Raw genomic sequence first — 22612 nt, 5'->3', positions numbered from 1 at the left:
AGTGTCACATCTTAAAATATTGAATAAGGTTTTATAATATACTAAAAAGTAAAATTATTCAACTAATTAGTCGTTAAACCACTTATATAAATTTATAATATGTTCATTGAAAATTCTATTCGCGTGGAAATAAATAAAAATTATTTGGAAAAACATATATTTTAGTGTTCACGTGTAAATACACCTGTCTGAAATGCATTTTGCCGCAAAATAACGTTTAGAAACCATATAAATCCTAAAAATAGATTTGGTTTTATTTTTATTAGGTAGTTTAATCGATAGTGAACGATGGTAATAGACGGGTAGTGCTTATACTAAATATACTATACCTAATGACTAATGAGTTTATTTAGAAAAATAACCTGCATACAATACTGCCATAGGCTAGGTTATTGTCAATATTATTATTAAATTACATTTATTTTTAAAATTTTTTTTTTTTATTTTGGTAAAATATTATAGCAGTACTTACCTATACCACTATTTTATCGTTTAAGCATTTATTTCTTTATTTCATTAAGTAAAAGATTAAAATATTAAGTTTAATACTGTATGTTAATAATATATTATTAAGAAGTGCAGTGTTATTTCATTTAAACAGGTAAATTAGTTAAAAGATTATTTTATTTCATTCCATTCAAAATTATGAAATAATATATTTGTATTTACATATTATTATTTATTTTAAATTATGCGTTATTGGTTAAAGTAGTTCAACCATGCATTGATGCCAGTTTTTATAGCATTCATTTTTTCTTTAGATTAGGTTGATTTGGAACTATGTGTGTTGACGTGTTGTACAGAAACTTGGATATTTTAAAGGCTCAAGGCTGGTACTTACTACTGAGAATTTCTTATGACATACATTATAAGCTATAGCTTTTAACTATTATTTAAATTAGGTAGGTACATTATATGTATAATAGATAAGTATTAAATAATTGAATAAATTATTTAAAATGTAATCGTATAATCCAATAACAAATGTTATGATTAAGTCATATTATTGTTGAATTTTAAATTTTATCTGAAAAATAGAAATGTTTAATTAAGCTCATTTCAAAGTATACTGTATAAATAGGAAATAAAATATATTACCTATATATTATTTAGTATATAATAATTAATATTACGGTTACCTGCACCTGATAAGAAATTTCACGATAATATTATGTTAGCCTGTGTACGGAAGTTATTCTTATCTTTATTCTTCAAAAATTGTTTATTATATCTTATTTCTATTACAAAAGTTTCAAATGGCAACTTTCAACTTTAAAAGATTACTAAGATTACTTATAAATAATCTACTTTTAACGCAGATAAAAAACGATTTCGAGACAAACTTGGGTTAATACTAATGTTCTCCACATAATTTTGTTATTTTCTCTTAAGTGAATAGGCAATGGCTCAACAACTCTCTGGTGTCACAGTGGTGATATTTATAGCTGGCGGTATATTGACTTTCATATTGCTATTCATATTTGCCAAGAGGCAGATCATGAGATTTGCTTTACGATCGAGGAGAGGTCCGCATGTGCCAATTGGACACGATGGAAAAAAAGTAAAGATAAAAATTTCTCAAAAATGTGTATAATGGTTTTTAAAATTATAGTACTCAGTTGCGTTTTATTCAAAATATTGATCATCAACAATTCACCATAACTTATTTGAGTTACTTTGCTTCCCTTGTTTTCTTTTTTATTTGCAACGCAATTAGGTATATGAATTTATTGGCATATACACAGTATAAGAATAACATGTCATGGTAAAAATCATACTGTATAATGATGTGCATAATGACAATATTTTATATTAATTCATAAAATTTGTTTTTTATTGAAAATTAAATGTTAATATAGAATTCTGTGTCATATCATCTAAAATAGTTTTAAGAATAATAGTAATTATAAATCATTAGTATAATGCTTTAATAGTAATAAATACATATTCATATTGTATTTCAAATAATATAGTATAATATTTATTTTTTGTTAGACACTAAAAAGAGAAATCGAACGACGAATCGAAGTAGTTCCAAAAATTGTTTTTGAACCAAAATTGATGAGAGATCAAGACGATGACCGTTCAAAGTATATATTACCACCGACTGAATCAAATAACAAACCATTGCCCTCACACTATTATCGTATGAAAGCAGTTGATGATGTCAAAAAGTTGGGTAATAAAATATAAGAATAAAACTAGTTTCATAGTTAATAAATAGTAGGTATACTTTATATGAATTGGTCCCAAAAATAAAATAAAATTTGCTAAAAATATCCTAATTGGCCCCTTTACGGACACAAACTAAACATTTGTAAATAGTCCTAAGTTCAAATAAAATGAAAAAAAAATATTAAAACCAACAATAATGCGTATCTACAATTCATAAATTTAAGAACCGATTCACTTATTTAAAATTAATTCATAGTCAACTTGATATTATATCAATAAATATTTTGTAAAACTATATAAAAATGTACTTTTAGAATATGAAATCATCAAACAAGATAAAACTTTGACTCGTCATCCAAACGAAAACATCCGTTCATTTTTACTAAATACATTAGCAGTACTTTTGGATGGCAGTGGACAGCACATAGTTCATCAATTCTGTGATCTCTATGAACACGCACGTTATGATCCAAATGAATTCCTGGATGAAGAATACCAATCATTTATAAGATTAATGAAAAAATTAATTGACATGTGAGTCACGTTGTGATAAATTTATTTTTAATATATTTTAAAATTTCTACATAATTACTTTAAAATTCAAGTATAAATTTACAGTTATTAAATAGCAATGGTAAATATATTATATACCTTATACATACATTAATATGTATTTTAATTGTTAATTTAATATATTAAAATATTATTTTTTTAATTATTACAGTGCAAAATTATTGAAATCGTATTCTGGTGAAAGTCGAAAAAATAGTCCCAATAAAACTCCAACTCGTAATAACAATATGCGAACTGGTAATAATGATAATCTTAGAACAAAAGACAGAGACTCAAATCGCTTAAAAGTTGTATGAGAAGTATTTTTTTATTATGAATTAATTGGAGTAAAATTACTTTTTATTGTATTTAGTTAAAATTAATTAATACCAGATAAGTTTCTAAATATTTTGGTAAATGTAGATTATATTAATATGTAAAATTTATTTAAGTTTAAAAATATTTTTTTTTATTTATTGAAACATATAAGTAATTGAATGTTAAATAATATTATATTATTATGAACAATAAGAGGCATTTTTAAGAGCCTTAAATTATTTGGTAAATTATTGTTTTGAAAGAAATAAAACTGTTATATATTTTTAATCATTAATCTTAATTATTTATTTTAATTTTAATTAGTTCCATTTAATATTTACTTAAGATCTTTACCTGATGGGTGTCCTTCTATTTATAAAGTGGTATTTGAAGATTTTCATTATATTATTTAGTTATATTAAATGCCATAACATTTTTTTAGTCTAAGATAAATTAATAATTGACTAAATTATTAATCTGCTTTGATATAATGATGATAGAAAGGTGCTACAGCCATACCAAGGTATTTTTATTTTAAATATAATTGTAATAAATTAAATCATGATTGTATACCATATCAAGTTTCATAAATATTTCAATTTTAAACTAATTTAAATATTAGTATTTTATTGTTAAAACTTTTTTCACAACCATACATATATTTCACTATAATTTATTTTATTTTACGTAACTTTTAATTTAACCATTAAAAGAAACTAATAAATATATACCTTTATTTTCTACATATTGAATATTAATATACTAACATCTGATAATTTAGTGTATTATATTATGTTCCTATGATATTATTAGATATTAGATATTAGATATTATAAATAAAAAACAACATAACCATTTATTTTAGTTATTAATAGAAAAGATAATAATGTAGTGTATTATATAAACAATTGATGTATTTTGTGCCAATTTATTATAAATGTCGAAAAAAGATTATAGTAAACAGAATGTATATCTTCATTGGCTTCATCCATCAATTATTGAATAATTGTGTGAGATGCTCACCAATTAATGTTTATGTGTATACTAACTTTATCTATGATATAATTGTTTTAAATATTTGGATTCTTTTTATATTATAAACATTTTTAATTTTTAATATTTTAGTTTTTTTTTCTACAAATCTCAAAAAAACACGTCTGGTTAAAAATCTTGAGAATGTAATGCAAGATCTCTGATATAATTTATTAATATATAGGTAGTTATCATACTTACTAAGATTTCAAGTAAGTTGTTCATATATCTTTTTTAAAATATTAAAAATACGTTGGTTGTATTTTTTTTTAAGATGTTTGAAGTTTAAATTTTGATAAAATCACGGAAATCTACAACTTATTTTTCATTTAAAAGATTTTAAAATGTTCAATTTTTATAATTAAGGATTGGAAATGTAATACCTACTAGTTTTCTCATTTATAGCTCACAACGTAGCCAAAATATCTTAAAAATACATAAACACAGTTTTATTTATTTATTTTAAGTGAAAATTTGTAAAAAAAATCCTAGATATTTGAAGGAACAATAATAGTTTAAGTGTTTTTTCTCGTAAAATTGAAATATATTATTCGTGAAGACTTTGAAATGTAACTTTATTATATTAATATATTATATACCTATTACCTAATATAGGTACATAATGACATTTTTCCAAAATATTTAGATTAATTTTAACTATTAAGCTATTATTTATTTATACCATAAGTTTGCAATTTACACTATTCCGTAGTAAGTCATATAGACTAGGTACTAAAATAATAATAAATTAATATTAAAATAAAATAAAAAATATAATATTTTCGGAAAATATTCATCCTATTATATTATTATATTACTAATAATAAAATAAATTATTATATTTTTATAATAGCATTAGATAGGTAAACTTTGTAATATAAACTGTCTGAGCACAGAATTATTACGTATTCTAATTTAACATATTGCCACATCGTAACATGTCATATACTCATATACTGGTATACTTATTAGTTATTAGTTATTACTGAAGTATAATTCCCATACATACTCTAGTAGTCTAGTACAATGACTTACTCAATATTTCAGTAATAATTTACAAATTAATAAAGTACAATCCACACTCCATACATAACAAGGTAGTAGGTACTGCACAAAGTGCACAATGCACATCACGAATTCACGACAGTTACCTACTTTCTAACTTTTCCCCCCTCTTTTACATAAATATTGATATTTTGCGGTAATTCATTCTGAACGACAATAAATAACAAAATACAAATACTATAAATTCATAATTATATAGGTAAATTCTGCACTAATTAATAATTATTAATTAATATTTGGTAGTAACTACTTGTATTCAAATCACGTTTTGTTACACAAGAATCAAAAATATTCTACCAATCAATGCAAAATGCAAGACAATAGTACATTGTGTAATAGTGATAGTGAATACTAAATAGTAAATAATACAAAAACAGAATACCTACCTAAAATAGTAAAATACAGAATACTAGAATATAGTGTACCTACTATAATATCACAATAATAGGTATAGTCACGGAAAAAAAATCACTCCAAGGAAATTCATAGTATAGTCACACATATTATTCTCTTTGTAACACGCCATAGCGTTATCATAGTTTAAGATATTAGATGATAATACCTTTTGACTTGTTAAATTTTTTCAAACAATTTTACTTTGCCACTTTGGAGTTGTAAGTCTTGACTTACATAGTGTAGTACGTCTACAAAAAAAATTAGATTGTTCATAATGGATAAACCGCCAATTAAAGAGAAGACTAGGGAAGAGGTAGAGGCCGAACGTAAAGCTAAGCGAGCGGCGAAACAAGAACGGAAAAAAGCAGCGCTAGAAAAACAAAAACTCGATGGACTAGAAAGTCAAAAAAAATGTAAAGAATCCTCCACAGAGTCTACTACCGCTGTTGATTCCACGAAAGTGCCAAAGCCAAAACCAGTGAGTAAAAACCACAAAAAACTATTAAGTTAAGTATGGTTAAGTAAACCATACTTAACAACATATGTTCAGTGATTTCCTACCTACAAGTTTTCCTCGATGCAGTTGACTATATTTCTAATGATCTACTTACAGATTAGGATAGGCAGGTTAGTTGTAAAATAAATTATATGTAGGCTGGGTGCAAGTAATAGAAAAGTAATTCCGCTCAACTAAGCAGTTAAAACAAAAATAAAAATAGGGATATTAATTCATATTATTAGAAAAATGTATGCTTTTTTGGACTGATAAATTGTTAGAGTTAAATAAATAATGAAATCAAATCACTGAAAGAATTTTTTCTATTTTAAGTCTTTTTATAGTTATATTTATTAACAATATATATCACTATGCTTTAAAATTTAGAGTTTGTAATAAATGTATGACAAACAAAATGCGATCTTAAGAGATTCTCATTATTTTTACTTATACCTTTTTTTTTTTTTTTTGTCATTATTTTATGAAATAAATATTCCACTTTAGGTGTACCAATGCACTTTAATATTATATTCGTATTGAAAGATAATTAAAATAAAATGTGTATAGGCATATTAAGTTAATTTAAAAAACATATATGACAATATTTTAATAAGTACTTACATAAATTGTAAAGGTTTTTTAACAAATTCATAAATGATGATATGAAATGTGAAATCCTAATCTCCTGGATATATATCATAGATTAACTATAATATATTAATTTACAACATGCTATTGAGTTATTTTTTTGTTTTAAAACTTGAAAATAATAGTTATTACTTATTACCTTATAAATTATTTACTTAATCACACGGATATCAAAGAAAATAAAATAGTATAAAGTAGATACTACACATTTTTACGTTTTTCATACATATATTTTGATAATTTTATTTTATTAAATTTTCAAACAATTAATTTATACTTGAAATTTCCTAATACATAAAGTATATTTACTTTCTTAACTTAAAAATTTGTTATATTATTATTCATTATGTAGAATTGAAATTAATAACAATAATGGTTATAAAAAATAATTTTTATAATATATTTATTTCTTTTTTTTATCCATTTGATTATGTTTCCAAAATTAATGTACTTAGTCTTAAATCTTAGAATAATATTTAATGGCAATACTTAAAAACAACTTTTTAACTCTAACTGATATTGTTTATTATATTTCAAAATATAAAAATGTAGAAACTTAAAACTTTTCTTCAAATCATGTATAATGTATTTAATGTTTTAATTTTTTAAGGTTTATTTTTTTTATACAAAACTCAGATGATTAAAATGTTCATATTTATATCTGTTTCAGGATATTTCCAAGACAGCACAAAAAAAACAGTCAACTCAAAAAATTGAAACAACTAAAAAAGTGATAAATACTAAAAGTAACAAAAATAAAGAAAATATTGTTAAAAACGTGAGTTTATAAAATAATATGGTAGATACTCATAAATAATATCTGACTTATAAGTTAAAATAATTTTTTATTTATTCTTCCCTCAGGTAGAAGAAGTTAAACCTTTAGTAAAAACAGTAAAATTAGCGAATTTAGTTAAGAAATCTACAGGGCCAGTTACACATAAAGTTAAACTTTTCAATCATCTTTATATTGACTCGATATCTTTGTTGGCAGAAAATAAATTAAAGTAAGTTAAAAATCTCAAATATTTATTTGACCGTTTTCTTATTATTTATATTTATCTAGAATAAATTCTGGTAAAGTACATCCATCTTTTATAAAACTTGGAGTACAAATGCAAACTTCTGTTGTAGCAGGATCAAATGCCAGGTGTCTTGCCTTTTTATATGCACTCAAACAAGTTTGTAAAATGCAGAAATTCAAATATTTTTTATTTCTCAAATTATTTTTGTAGACTATTTCAGATTTTGTGACACCAGAACACAAAACTTTTGCACGATCTTTCGAGGAACATCTTGGACCGGCTATCGATCACTTAATGGCATGTCGACCATTTTCTGTATCCATGAATAATGCTCATAAATCTATCATGTGGCATGTAAAGAGATTGCCACACAATATTTCTGATGGTCATGTGCGTATTCTAAATCTGTAACTTTAATCATGTTTAAAGACAACCCACTGAAAGTTTTCATCAGGTGGTGGTCAGATGGTATTAACAGCTATCCATTTATATATTACGTAGTTGGGGCTTATCTTTGCATATCTGTGATCACCTAATTATCTTCTTAACTTGAAAAAAATATAATATAGGTATAGTTTATCATAACTATGTATCAGTATTTTCTTATTATTTTACAGGCTAAAGATACATTAGAAACTGTTATAAATAATTACATTTATGTCCAAATACATATGGCTAGTAAGGCAATTTGTATTGCAGCTCAAAATAAAATTGCAAAAGGAGATGTTATTCTTACTTATGGATAGTAAGTACATAATTAAAGTATAAAATATTTAATATAATTTCTATTTCTTTATAATAAAATAATATGTAATAAATTTAACATCAAAAGCTACATTTTTAAAATATATTTGAAATTACTTGCTGTAAAAGTTGAATAATATACCAATGATTTTAATTATGTTTTAGTTCTTCCTTAATTGAACGGATACTAACGAGTGCCCACTCTAACAACAAACAATTCAGAGTAATTGTGGTTGACTCTGCTCCATGGTATGAAGGCCGCCAACTTCTCCATCGTCTCGTGCGCAACAACATCCAGTGTACATATGTACTCCTATCAGCAACCAGTTTTATCATGACTAGAGCAACTAAAGTGCTGCTTGGTGCACATGCATTGTTAGCAAATGGTTATGTTATGGGTCGAGCGGGCAGTTCTCAAATAGCTTTGGTAGCTAAACATTTTAATGTACCTGTATTGGTGTGCTGTGAAACTTATAAATTTACAGAACGTGTGCAAACCGACTCAATAGTTTTTAATGAACTAGGTATGTTCTTTAGATATGGGCTAAAATATTGCATTCGACTCAATAATTGATTTTTATTCGAATAATATTAATATTTTAGCAAACGAAAATGATGTCATGCCCAAAGAACAATGGTTGAACAATCGTTACTTAACTCCATTAGGTCTTAGGTACGATGTAACTACTTCAGATCTTATAACAGCCGTAGTCACAGAAATTGCTATATTACCATGTACCAGTGTTCCAGTAGTTTTGAGGGTGCGACCAAACTAATGCAGAATGTGTAATAATTATAATAAGTCTGACGTCCATAATGAACAGCAGCAAAAATAAACAAGAATATGTTATTTTTTTCAATTTTATATTGATTTTTAATAAGATAATATAATTTATTTTCTGTTGTACAATGTTCAGCGTATAAACATTTTTTTTCGACATCTTGAGTGTCAGTCAAAAGTTTACTGCTGCCCACCCATACACTATTTAACTTAAAACATGTAAAAAGCTAAATTGTGTTGTTAATTAACAGTAAACAAACGTTGGGTAACAATGTTTGTGATGGAACAATCTAATAATAATAATTCAATGTATACGAGTCACATAAGTATATAATGATTAAAAAAAAGGGTAATTTATACAAAAGTAAGAAATATTAGATTCGATTCTTAAACTAAAAATAATTGTATAATACAAGTTATTAATACATAATTTAAATATTTGTTCATAATGTAGGCATATTAATTTGTTGTCTTATTCACTACACGCCAGCTCATCGTCAGCGGTATTACAAAAAAAAAAAAAAAAATTAATTATAACGCCCCATCATTGTGCCAAAAATATGCTCTAAACTTATTTATATTTTTTATAGATTTTAATACGCTGTATGCAGACTTTAAGACTTGACTTAATCAAAAACTGATTTATACACACATCTTTTGAAATCAAAATTAATAAATCAACACTGAGGAACTAAGATAACCCGGTACTATGTACTTGTTAAATATTTCATACGAAAAATATTTATTATACAGAACAAAATTCACATTTTCACCTTAATTACGATGTTAATAAAAATCCTGACAAATAGGACTAATTAAAAATTATGATATGAAAAACAACGAAAACATATTTATAATAATTTTAGGTTAAGTTTTTTTTTTTACTTTATACACATACACCTGACATGATTTATACAGTAGTTTAACATTAACTTAATGAAATAATATAACACATTTCGACAATTTCTGGTTAATAAATTACGTTGCCACCCTAAGATATCATACATCAAGATTAGAGAAAAAAATACCTTATAAGAATATACATTATATTAATTTAGGGTTAGTAAATCTTTAACAATGATTTGCTGCAAATGTACAAATATTGGAAAACTCTTCCTTGACCTATTCTTTTGGTTGTTAATTCACAAACAATAAAATAATTTATGTGAGAGTAAAACAACAGTTCTAGTCTGTAACTCTAGGTCTATAAATAATAATAATATATTTGTATAAATATAATAGTTCATACATATTTGTATAAAAAAAAATCGCACACAAGCCTAATTGTCATATAATGGTATACATTTAGACAGTAAAATAATAGTAAATATTGCATAAAATTTACAAAGCCACTTAGATGAAACGGTTTTAACCGTTTTATGTGTGCATAAACACACTCATACTTTTTTTTTTTTTTAATAATAACTACACAATGTTTACATTACTATTATACACAATCCCTACATTCTTGACGTATTATTATTATCAATAAATTTATGATTGGATACTACTAACATTTAAAAAATAATAATTATCTTTAAAAGAATTAATTTTAACAGGAACCTATAAAACATTTATACTTAAAATAATATTGTAAATAGTTCTTTTAAAATTTTTTGTGTTCTTTACTAATTCTTACATGACATTACTAGGAAAATTTAACTTTAAATATATAAAAATATACCTAATCTGAGTTGAGTTTGTTCAAAGTAAATAGTAATTATTGATCTAGGCCACTAATTCTGTGCAAAATGAGTAACTTTCTCATAATTAATCCAATAAAATAAATATAAAAATATATTAAAAAAAAAAACTTAGTTAAAAATTATTACAATTAAGTATAAATTAGTTTAGTAATTAAACTTTTAAAATGTTTTCTCATTACAAAGTATAGTTATGGCATAATTTTGTACAGAAAATGCCCTTTAAAGGCAACGGCAAGAACAGATAGGAATATAGTGTATTTTTGTAATAAATCGACCCGGTATAATAAAATTAAATGAAATTTCACCACTAAAAAAACTTTGGGATTTTACAAAAAAAAAAAATGAATAATAAAATATAATATATATATATAAATTGACAGTATTCAACCTTTTCATAAATCAATGCCTACATTATTTTAAGACTAGGCACAAACATTTTATAAGAATGACATCATCACTGTGGATCAAGTGTTTCATATATTGTTAATAATATATTATAAACAACAATCAAATATTTTTATTTAAATAAAATCCCTTTCTTTATTTATTTTTTGGAATCTTAGTATAAATTGAATAAAAACTAGATATTTTAAGTATGCACAAGTTAAAAATGCAAATGCCATAAATATATTTTCAAACAATTTAATGATATAAAATTTAATTTTAAATTTCATTAAATAAATTTGTTGAGGCAAATATCATAAAATAATGATGATGTCACTTCTATCATGTTTGATAAAGATGTTTTATGGTAAACCTATTCTATATTACCTAATAAACAAGACTATTAACACATATTAACTCTTTAGAAGTACCTACTTATTAAACATAGAAAAAATAGGTTTAGGCTCGTGTGTTTTGTGGTGGGCCCAGCATCATGGGTGTTAGGTGGGTTAATGGTGGTGGACCATCTGCATTATGCGGTGGAGGCCCCAAGAAGCGAGGACCATTCTTAGTAGTTGGCAATATGCTGATTTCACGAGGATCAAATCTAAAAATGTTTTAAACTATTATACAATGTTTATCAATAAACATAACAAAATAAAATTATTACTCTATATATATTTTTAAAACAATTCAATCATATTATATTCATTATATATTTTTATAACTGTATTTTCATAATTTTAACACATAAAAGATAGTTATTTAAATTTAAATCAATCTTAGATAATACTGAACTCAAATTATTTATTTATAATAACTTTATAAACTTAAATGTAATATTTTAATCTTAAATCTAGTGAATTTTTAATTTGCCAAGTCCATCTTCTTATTCAATATATTTGTCCTAACTTATAAATTTAAAAGTTAAAAAAAGCATGAAATAATTTGTGAAATTCAGATTAACATTTTTTTTTTGCTTTTAGCTAAATAAAAACAATAATTTATTTATATTTACCTTATTGTATGTATGTTATATTTAATTTATAATAATTATAAAAATATTTTATAAAATTAATTTTTTAATTTGTTTATCTATAAAATGAATGATTATTTTTCTTAGCTTTTGTTCTAATAACTTTATGTAGTTATAAATTATCATAGTACCTTATGCTAGAATAGTTGGTGTCTGATTGCATGTAGGAACTGTGTACTGGCTCGTGGTCAGTAGCTGCTGCTGCTGCAGCAACATTGAATCGGTGGACTTTATTGATGTGTCTGACTAAAAAGCATCCTTTCACAAAGGCTTTTCCACAAAATTGACAACAATGTGCTGGTCCCAAGTCATGAGATCTAAGGTGTGTTACAAATTGGATCTTAGAGTTAAACGATAGCTGACATTGTTCACATACAAACGGTTTTTCTGTCATGTGACTCCATCTAATTACATAACATACAAATTATAAATATATTTATAAATAAGAATAAAATGAGAAACTGAAAATAATAATATAAAAATCATACTTATGAGAAATAACATAGCTTTTAACTGCAAATGTTTTCTTGCAGATGTCACATGAATAAGGACGCTCACCAGTGTGCACTCTTTTATGAATGTTTAGGCTACTCTTTTGAGAAAACTTCTTTAGGCACAAATTACATTGATAAGGCCGTTCACCGGTATGAGTTCTCATATGAACCTAAAAAGTTAATCAGTAATAAAACTATATGAAGTAAAGATAAGTAAATACATACATATATTTATTACAATTAAAAAAATCTCAACATTAAGAACATATAAAGGTAATACACACTTAAAAACATTAATATTTTATTTTAGTATGTTTTAAAATAAATCATAAAATATATTAGTTATACAGTGAAAACTGTCTAATGCGGAATAGCATGGGGCCAATCAAAAATTCCGCTTTAAGAAGTTTTCCGCTTCAATGAATAAAACAGAAAAATTCCAGATTATAAATTTGTATCAGTTTTTTACATTAAAAAATTGGTTTACAACATTTATAATTTTTATTTTTTGAGTTAGAAATTAATTATAAACTTAATTTATAAAACTTATTTTAAATTAATTATAGACTTATTTTCTTACAAAATTATTAACAATTTATACATATTACATAAGTATGAAGGTTGGGAATTAAATTTAAACATTCAGCTTTTCCAAAAAGTTATTGAATAAGAGTTTTTGTTTTGTCAATGTTGTTGCTATTTCTCTAATATTATATGTATTTGAATGAACATCACTTAATATATACAAGTAAACTACTCTGCATAAGACTGCATAATTGTTTCACAGCTATACATTATACATACGAGATAAATTTGTATTGCAGATACTATAACCAAAAAATACAAATTACCTAACTAATATATGTAGTGCAGTTTTATTTTATGATGTACCTACATATTCATATCAATTTAATATGACGAGTGTCATTTTTCTAGCTTGTGCAAGGTTTTCACTTGCATTAAACCTATAAAACTGTTTTGTTTCAGCGTTAGAAAGGTTCTGTTTTATTGAGATTTAATGTCTATAATATAACTCTATATAATACACTATAGAAACATGCCAAGACCATAAAAAAATTCTGTGTTGAATAGTTTTCCGTTTTATTCAGAGTTCGCATTACACAATTTTCACTGTAGAAGAATTTAATATATTTGAAGTAAAATTTTTAACTTAAAAGATTACCTAATAAAATAATTTTAAAACATAAAAGTACATAATAATCAATTAATTTAAAATATGATAGTAATTAAGAACACTATCTATTGCTAGATTTTTAGTATTGTGAAATATAATATTAATTATCACATTACTGAAAGACAATTTTTTTATTATTATTCCTACTCCCTTTTTCTTAATTTAATAACTATATTGTTTTAAAATTTTTATATTTTATACTCAACATTAATATTAATTTTTTTCATTTCAAAATGCTTGTGCTTGATAATAACCATTGTTATTACAAATAATTCACACTAAACTAACCTTTTTAAGTCAAATCAAAATAACATGTTTATAAAGGCACCCTAAAAACATTAACAAAAATTCACATTATTCTATAAAATAACAAATACAAAGGCAACAATAGTTTATTACATATTAAATGTATATTCTTGTATAAGACAAACATACATGTTGACATGATTATGTTTTTTCACTGGAAATTTAAATGTTCATTATATTAAAGACTGATCATTTTATTAGTACATGTAATAGTTGTTGATAGAAAGATAATAATACACCAATATCTAACTTTATTGAGTGATGTCTATATGCTGTACACTATTTAACTTTAAAAATATGTATGTACAAATTGGTGTAACTAAAATTTAATACCTAATACATGGTTTAAAACAACTGTTTGTAAAATATGGTAGGTAAGTAAAAAATTAATGAAAATTGCACACTTTATATAAAAGTTTAACAAAACATTAACCTAATCTAGCTTTTACATAAAACTATAATATACTTCATATATTGCAACATTTTATATTTAAAATGCTTAATTGATAGCAATGTTATTTTTATTAAAATGCTTTTTTTAATTTCTATTATTATTTCATTACAACAACCTATATTAAGGTAAAATCTGTGATACCAATAATGCTACATGAATTGGAATGTTAGGCCAAGAACAAATAAAACAAAACAGAAGGTAATCATAACAGAGATATCACTAAGGTGGATATATAGTATGATTAAGAAGGATAGAATTCATTAGAATTTAAGAATGTCACCAATTATAGAAAAAACAATAAACAAGTTGAGGTGGTTTAGTTATGTTATAAAAAGAAATGACTTACAAACAGTGAGAGTAGCTATGGAAATTAATGTAGAAAGAAAGAGAGGAAGAGGAAGATAAAAAAAAAATATGGATAGACAAAATAGAAATTGACACAAAAAGCCGATCTTAATAAAAAAAAGTGGGGAGACAAAATCGTATAGAGGTATAAGACAAGGGTGGCCGACCCCATACAGTTGGGAGTGAAGGAAAGAAAAAAAAAATTAATTGTCTAACTGAACGACAAAAATCAAATAAGCCTCTTTATGAATATAAAAAAACCAATGCACTTACTTCTAAATACGGTTTACGGCAAAAACAGGCTTCACATTGGGTACAACGGTAAGGTTTATTGTTTGAATGTGATTTTAGATGTACATAATATGATGAAGTTGATGCTAAAACACGTCCACATATGCGACAAGCTTGAGGTTTAGATCGAGATACCGACGTGGATGAGGGTACAGGAGTACTGGAACTATGTTGCTCATCGCCATTAACTACAATGGACAAGGGTGGACTACCACAACTGCTGTTTTGGTCACTGATCACATTGTCAGCAACTAAACAAGGCCTTATCTGAAATCAGGAAGACGTAGGATCGTTACGGCAATTTTGTTGAAAAACTACGCGCGAGTATGAATATTCTACGTTTATCCGCAGTTCTTGCACCCACCTCGGAGTCAACTTTAATGTTTTGCTTGTGTAGTCCGAGTTGTTGCATGTATTTGACAGCGGCATCGTGTTTACCAAGGTATTGTGGCTGTTGCTGCTGCAGTTCGTATTCGGTGGCCGAGAAATGCTGTTGCGTTTGCTGCATAATATCGTGTGTAGTGTACGCGTCGTCTAGCTCATCGACATGGTCATTCAATGTCCTAAATGGGGGCAGAAAAAAACAAAAACCAATAATGGCAAGAATCATAAATATAATAGGTACCTAGGTATTTTTATTTTTATAATAATAATAATAATTATTATTATTATTATATAATAGAAACGGACGCCAATAAAAATAGATCGAACGCACCATAGGTACCGGGATCTATGTGAAAACGCCGTATCAGCGAAATGGTCGATGGCGGCGTTCGAAAGTCGACGTCCGTCGAATGTCGAACCACCGCCATCGACGATGGTAACGACAAGCGATAATAGGTACAATACGAAAACGTGCGGCACTCACCTGCTATGGTTGTCGTATACTGTTTATATACGTTAACAGCAGAGTCGGTTCGGTGGAAGCCCGTTTGATTGTAGGAATTAATCAACTACGCGCATTCTCTAAACGATTATTATAATATTATTAGTTAAATAGTATTTAATTGTAATATCGGAGTAATTATTGTAACGACCAACAACAATAATAATAATAATAATAATAATAATAATAGTAATAATAATAATAAATCAAAATAACACGCGTAACAGACTTAATCGCGGTCTGCCGTCATAAAAAAATATTTATACCGTGATATACACGCATATACATATCATACATATGTAATAATAATATAATATAATATGTATATATACGCACGCATATGTGTATATATATCGCACTCGGAACGTTAACGTGATACGGGGTGTACAGGTATAAACATTATCGTAATAATATATGTTATAAACGTGAATATATGTGTACTGTGTGTACGTATAGGTAACTGAAGAAGAAAGGAATGCGGCGGCGGCGGTGGCAGCGGTGGCGGCGGTGGCAGCGGCGGCGGCGGCGGTATGGTACCTATGTAGTTTCCGATGGTTTCCGAACGGGGAAAACGAGAAGAAAAAAAAGTGTATAATGTATAAATGTAGAAAGAGAAAGAGGAGAGAGAAAAAAAAGAAGCCAATCGGCGGCGCTGTCGGCCGTGTCGGCTCGGGTCCTCACCGAAAGCGTCTCCGAATAGCGTCCGTCGACCGTGGGGAACATCGTATGCGTCTTGTACTCTTGTCTACGGACGTTTTTGTCTTTCCGACATTATTCGACCGGTAGACGATGTCATTACGATAATATTATTTATGTATTGTGCAATATTAATTACGACTTCGTCGTCATTTTTACGATAATATTAATGTAATAACAATATTAATAATTTATATGATTATTTTACATAATAAGATTCCCCGCGGTGTACAGGAGGGCCGATTCGTTTTTAATACTACGGAAATAATTCCGTCGGGAATTTGAGGCTCGAAATTTAACAAGCCTATATCTTAGAATTGTACATGAGACTTAAATTGAATGTATTATATAATATATGTGTCTATAGTTCAATCTGCATCGTGACTTCGCGACTGGTCTTTGTCCCGTGTCATAGTCACCATTTCACCAATATATTATAGGATACAGATTTAACGACCAGACGGCGTCTGTATCCAGGTTAGGTGTCGTTTTGAAACAATTGTATTTTCACTGTGTAAAAAAACTTATTTTTGTGTTCTAACAATACAAAAAATAAAGAGAAAATTAAAAACGTTTATACACTCGCGCGGAGACGCTTAATACTCGTTCCCGTTGTCAATCGCCTTGGAAGAAACAATTACCATGGAACGCGTTTATTGTTTTTAAGGTTATAATGACAATAATGGAGCGATATTTAAATTTTTCATTTAAAAATTAATGTTTAATCTCCCGTTGACTCTTCTAAACTCATTTTTAGATGGATAACTATTAAAATTTACAACGACATAAATTCATTTAAGCCAACTCTTGTATTTTTATTTTTTTTATTATGTATTTTAATGAGTTAAGAACGATGGTGTAATCATGATGTGTTGTTCGACTTTATTTCCAAATTACGATCATTTTATATTTATCATATATTCATATTTATCTTGGTAATATAAGTGATCTGTGCTAGTTATTGATAATGAGGTCGATAGTTCGCGTTTACGGTTACGTCTGGAATCGGTAGTTTTAACGAAGAACTACTCGAAGTACTTTAACTAGTGACATTACAAAAATTTGATAGGATCTTGAGTTTGCGACTATGTATAACTGGTATAGAGAACAACTACTTGTTATATTTCACTCACTAGGTTTACTTGAAGGGTAAGTATGCATATATCATTTGTTAGGTTACCTGTCTATATGAAATTTAGGTATACTTGTCTTTTCAGTCACCACCAGGTAAACTGTTTCTATTGGACAAATGTAAATTGCATCCGATAAATTTCAAATATAAATTTACACATAAAAAATTGTGTTTCAGTAGATATTTACATTTTTATGATACCCATTTGACATTACTCAGAGAACATCTGCACGAGGAAGCGACTATCACTATTCTTTAAAAATTACTTTTTTTTTCAAGTAAATAATATGGATGGGTATATTAAGCTGTTAAAAATAATAAACATTTTTAATTCTGTCTTCTCAAAAGTAATATCTATGTACTATTTTCTATCAATAACCACTCTTAAAGTTAAAAATTGAAGCATTTTTCTATTACATTAAATGTATACCTACACACAAAAAATTTTCGATGTGTTTATTAAAATGAATCTAAGTTTGTTCAGATTCTAAAAATTTTTAAGTCATTATAGTCATGCTTATAATAATATTTGTATCTATAATCTTATACGGCTATAGTTATTGGAATCAAACAAATTCTAAATTAAACTATTTTTTTATTTTTTTTTATTTCGGTTTTATATTTAAATATTTATACCAAAACATATTTATATAAGTTTACTAATTTATACTTGGGCATTTTTTATTTATGATGTATGAATCTCATTCGTAAATCCCATTCTAATTAAAATTTATATTTTTGAATTAAAGAATAATAGTTGTGTTTATTAATTGCCTATATAATAATTCATACGGTGATTTCTGTCAAAGAGATTGTATACTGATACCATTAAGGAGTTAATTAGTGAACAATAGTATTACTCAAAAAGATTTTTTTTAAATGTTAGGTACCTACTGGTCATTTTTTCAATATAAGGTATGTGGTTGATATTGAATTTATGTGCATTGATCGAAAAATAGTAAAAATTCAATCAATTTATAAATAATTCATATCATCAATATCAAAATTAATTAAGATATGGTAGATAAATAATATTATATTAATTAGGAACCTAACAATAGCCATTGTTTCAAATGTTCTTTCTAAATCATTAACTAATACTTTAAATATTCTAACCACAAATTAAGTATTACTTTTTAGTTTCAAAAATAGAAAAACGGGAAGTCACTTCTGCTGTAGTAGGTTTTCGTTATAGGTACCGTGTCTCATTAAATAGATCACTAATGCAATGGGCGTGATAAGACAAAATTTGAATTTTATAACTAATCATTGTACATGAAAAACAATTTAAAACAAAGGAAATATATTTTGCTAAATACATATTATTATTTATACTAATTATTAGTAGGTATTTCCTGAGTTCAGTAGTTTAATATAAGTTTTTCTGTAAAACACATGAGTAAGGTTAGAATATTAGTGAGTTTATGACTTATATATTTTTTCTTCTAGTTGGTACGCATTAAAAAGTGCAAATCAAATCATAAATTCGTTTAGTATATGATACAAAAGCAGTTAATTTTGCACTATTTTTTTAATTTTAAGACGTTTTAATTACAAAATAATTTCCTTTTTCTTTTATTAGCTCAACTAATTATTTGTTAATAAGTTATTTACTAATGAATAATGATATAAAAGATTATTATTACCTATTATCTTTTTATGTAAATTGTATACACTGTAGCTAACTTTTATAAAAATCTTTTCAAAAATGTTTTATTTTTTATTATTAATTTTGCAACATACATGTATTCCATATTATACTTTATAATAAACATTTTTTTAATTATTTTTATTATTTTTTTTATTTGATTGTTTTTTTATTATATACTATTATTAGATTATTATTTTTTTGGGAATATTTACATGTATTTTTTAAATTTTTTGAGAACATAATATTATGCTCATTATTCTATAACATCTTCATTATTTTGGCCTAATTACAAGTCAATATCTACCGTATAGAATGGCATGAATACATTCTTGATATGATAGTATAAAATTGATTAAATTTATCTTGATATTTTAAAAGATTGAATGTAAAAAAGAGTATTGTATGTTATGTTGAATTGTTTCAAGTTTATGCGATTAATACTTTATTATTATAATACATAAACCAAAATAAATATTGAGAAAAATGACTGTAAAATAAGTGACAGTCTAGCTATGTAATTTTGATATTGTTTAATTGCTGTAACAGTGAAAACTTTAATATTTAATTTTTTAATATTTTTGACCAAGAAACAACATTTTTATCAATATCTTAAATGGAAAAAACAATGAGAATTTTAAAAATTTCAAATGCTTAGGTTAAGTTTATTTATTCTATCATAAGTTTATAAAGGGTACAAGACCACTCGCAGAAATTTTTCTTGAGAGGGGGGATGCAAAAAAACAATAGATACACTTACCATAACTTCTGTTTTTTATAACACATCGTAAAAAAAATTTTAATTGCAATTTAGGATTTATATAATATTTATAAAGTAATTAGAAAATATATTTTTTACTCGTACTTTCAGACTTTATTTGTATGTATATTGTATGACACTATGACGTATAGTATGTGATATTGGTAAACAAAATATTATCTAAAAGAGTGAGAGGGAGGCGTGCGGTTGGCCTTAAAGGGGCATACATAACTATTTTAAAAATTCAATCATAATAAATTCCTATCTTCATTTAATAAAAGTTCTCCCTCAAAAAAAAAAAAAAGTACTAAAATGATTATGTATTTTATCAGAAATCACCCTTAATTTTGAATTATTTAATCTAAAACGTGATGACATTTTAGCGTCAACTACTCATATGTAAGAGAGATAATAATAAAATAAATTATTTTTAGGCCTATACTGAGTTTCCACTTAATTTAATAATGTTAATTACAAGTCTACAATTTATTAGATCTTACATATAGTAGGTACTTACTATTTATATGCTTTAATAGGCATTGCTTATGATTTATAAGTACCTATTTAGAATATGCATAAATTAGTATTATATGACATTCGATTTGCATAACGCGATTATTTTATTGATATTTTACTCGAATTTCAATGGTTTTATTAAACTAAATATTAATAAAATAAATAAATAATTTAAATATTATTAAGATTTAGATGTACAACTTAAGTAGTTAAGTGTTTATGTCAGTTATGGGCGTTTTACCTTAGATAGCAAACCGGAAGTGAAAAGTTTGTTAATATTCGTAAAACTTAAAATATTACAATATAGACTGTACTCTTCTATCTACTTACTCAATATGGAGGAAGTTGAAAAAAATATTTGATATATAACTACAGGATTATATATATATATATATATGGTCATATGGATACATTTCACTTCAGTTCGACTTTAGACTCGTCGTTTAAGTTCACACATAAATAAACTTATCAATCAAGCGAGTTCGACATGGATTATTTTTCATCTTTCAGCTTTCGATCTTTTTTATAGATTGAACACACTGAAATTAATTGATACTAAATATACCAATATTATACTATTTATAAAGCTGGTTATTTGTGTGTTTAAATGCACTTATCTTAAAAACTGTCGAATCAATTTCAAATTGTATCAATAAATACTTTGAGAAAGGAAGTAAGAGAGTGATTTTAGCTTATAAAATTAAAAACTGTTCAACCATTTTTGACGAAAGTTTCAGATTTAATTTTTGAAATATTAAAGAATAAGAACATTTAGAGAGAAAATTAAACTACATTCAAAAACATGCCAAGTATTATCTAATGCGCCACGGGCTGTTTGCGCGTTTTTGTTGAATCAGTTCATATATTGGAGATCCACTGCAGATGACGGTTATTTGTTGGTAAACTGAGGTAAATTTAGATACACCAGTAGAATGCCATATTTTATGTTAGTTCATTTTTTCCTGGTGAATTCGGGTTATACAGCTGGTATAATTTATTATGTTAAAACAACTTAATTTTTACGTAAAAATAAAATTTCTCTGAATCTTGCATACTATATGACAGTTATCAGTTTGCCACAAAATTATATTAAATAATAATTACTTATGCTGATATGTCAGTATAAAGAATGTATAAAGATAAAAATCTTTTTTTCTAATAAGATATAATTCTAATAATTAGACATACCTATTAGTACTAATATTAACTACAATAATATACAACGTGATTTACTAAACATGTTTAATCCTTATTTTTTCATTTATATATCTAGTTATTAAAAATCTGATTTTTCAAATTTTTTAATATAGGTAAGTACATACTTATAAAAACCATATTTTTAAATTTTTAAGAGTATCTGGTTTACTTTAGGAATGTCCCGTGGAGATATTATACATTATTGTTTTTAAAATAAAAAGGATCCTTTTATACTGTAAATTATTAAATTTAGTGGATATTTTTTTCAAAATTTTTGCGAGTAATTTAGAACTATTTTAAATTTTTGGAAGATATTAACATTGATTTAAGATTT

At 25.6% G+C, this 22612-nt stretch overlaps 3 protein-coding genes across 3 annotated transcripts; 2 read left to right on the top strand and 1 right to left on the bottom strand.

Annotated features, from left to right (window-relative positions):
* The first annotated feature begins 1205 nt into the window (after positions 1-1205).
* LOC112591715 (uncharacterized protein C1orf43 homolog) lies at positions 1206-3116 on the top strand. Its single transcript, XM_025335622.1, has 4 exons — positions 1206-1561; positions 1996-2179; positions 2490-2709; positions 2900-3116. Exons 1-4 carry the CDS (start codon positions 1403-1405, stop codon positions 3042-3044), a joined length of 708 nt encoding a protein of 235 aa, XP_025191407.1. The 5' UTR covers positions 1206-1402; the 3' UTR covers positions 3045-3116.
* A 2696-nt stretch (positions 3117-5812) lies between these two features.
* Positions 5813-9311, top strand: LOC112591726 (translation initiation factor eIF-2B subunit delta). The gene is made up of 8 exons (XM_025335635.1): positions 5813-6016; positions 7353-7460; positions 7547-7689; positions 7749-7863; positions 7918-8097; positions 8325-8452; positions 8617-8975; positions 9055-9311. The coding sequence occupies exons 1-8, from the start codon at positions 5813-5815 to the stop codon at positions 9225-9227; spliced, it is 1410 nt and encodes a 469-aa protein (XP_025191420.1). The 3' UTR covers positions 9228-9311.
* Positions 9312-11609: 2298 nt separating this feature from the next.
* On the bottom strand, positions 11610-16865 carry LOC112591736 (zinc finger protein 300-like). The gene is made up of 6 exons (XM_025335650.1): positions 16312-16865; positions 15808-16006; positions 15426-15710; positions 12847-13022; positions 12490-12762; positions 11610-11929 (listed from the first exon to the last, which is right to left on the bottom strand). Exons 2-6 carry the CDS (start codon positions 15949-15951, stop codon positions 11782-11784), a joined length of 1026 nt encoding a protein of 341 aa, XP_025191435.1. The 5' UTR covers positions 15952-16006; positions 16312-16865; the 3' UTR covers positions 11610-11781.
* Between the last annotated feature and the right edge of the window lie 5747 nt (positions 16866-22612).

This window comes from Melanaphis sacchari, unplaced genomic scaffold (assembly GCF_002803265.2).
Source record: "Melanaphis sacchari strain LSU unplaced genomic scaffold, SCAv2.0 Contig141_pilon_pilon, whole genome shotgun sequence".
NCBI classification, from domain to species: domain Eukaryota; kingdom Metazoa; phylum Arthropoda; class Insecta; order Hemiptera; family Aphididae; genus Melanaphis; species Melanaphis sacchari.
Note: the sequence above shows the minus strand (reverse complement) of the source record. Positions and strands in the feature narration are given on the sequence as shown.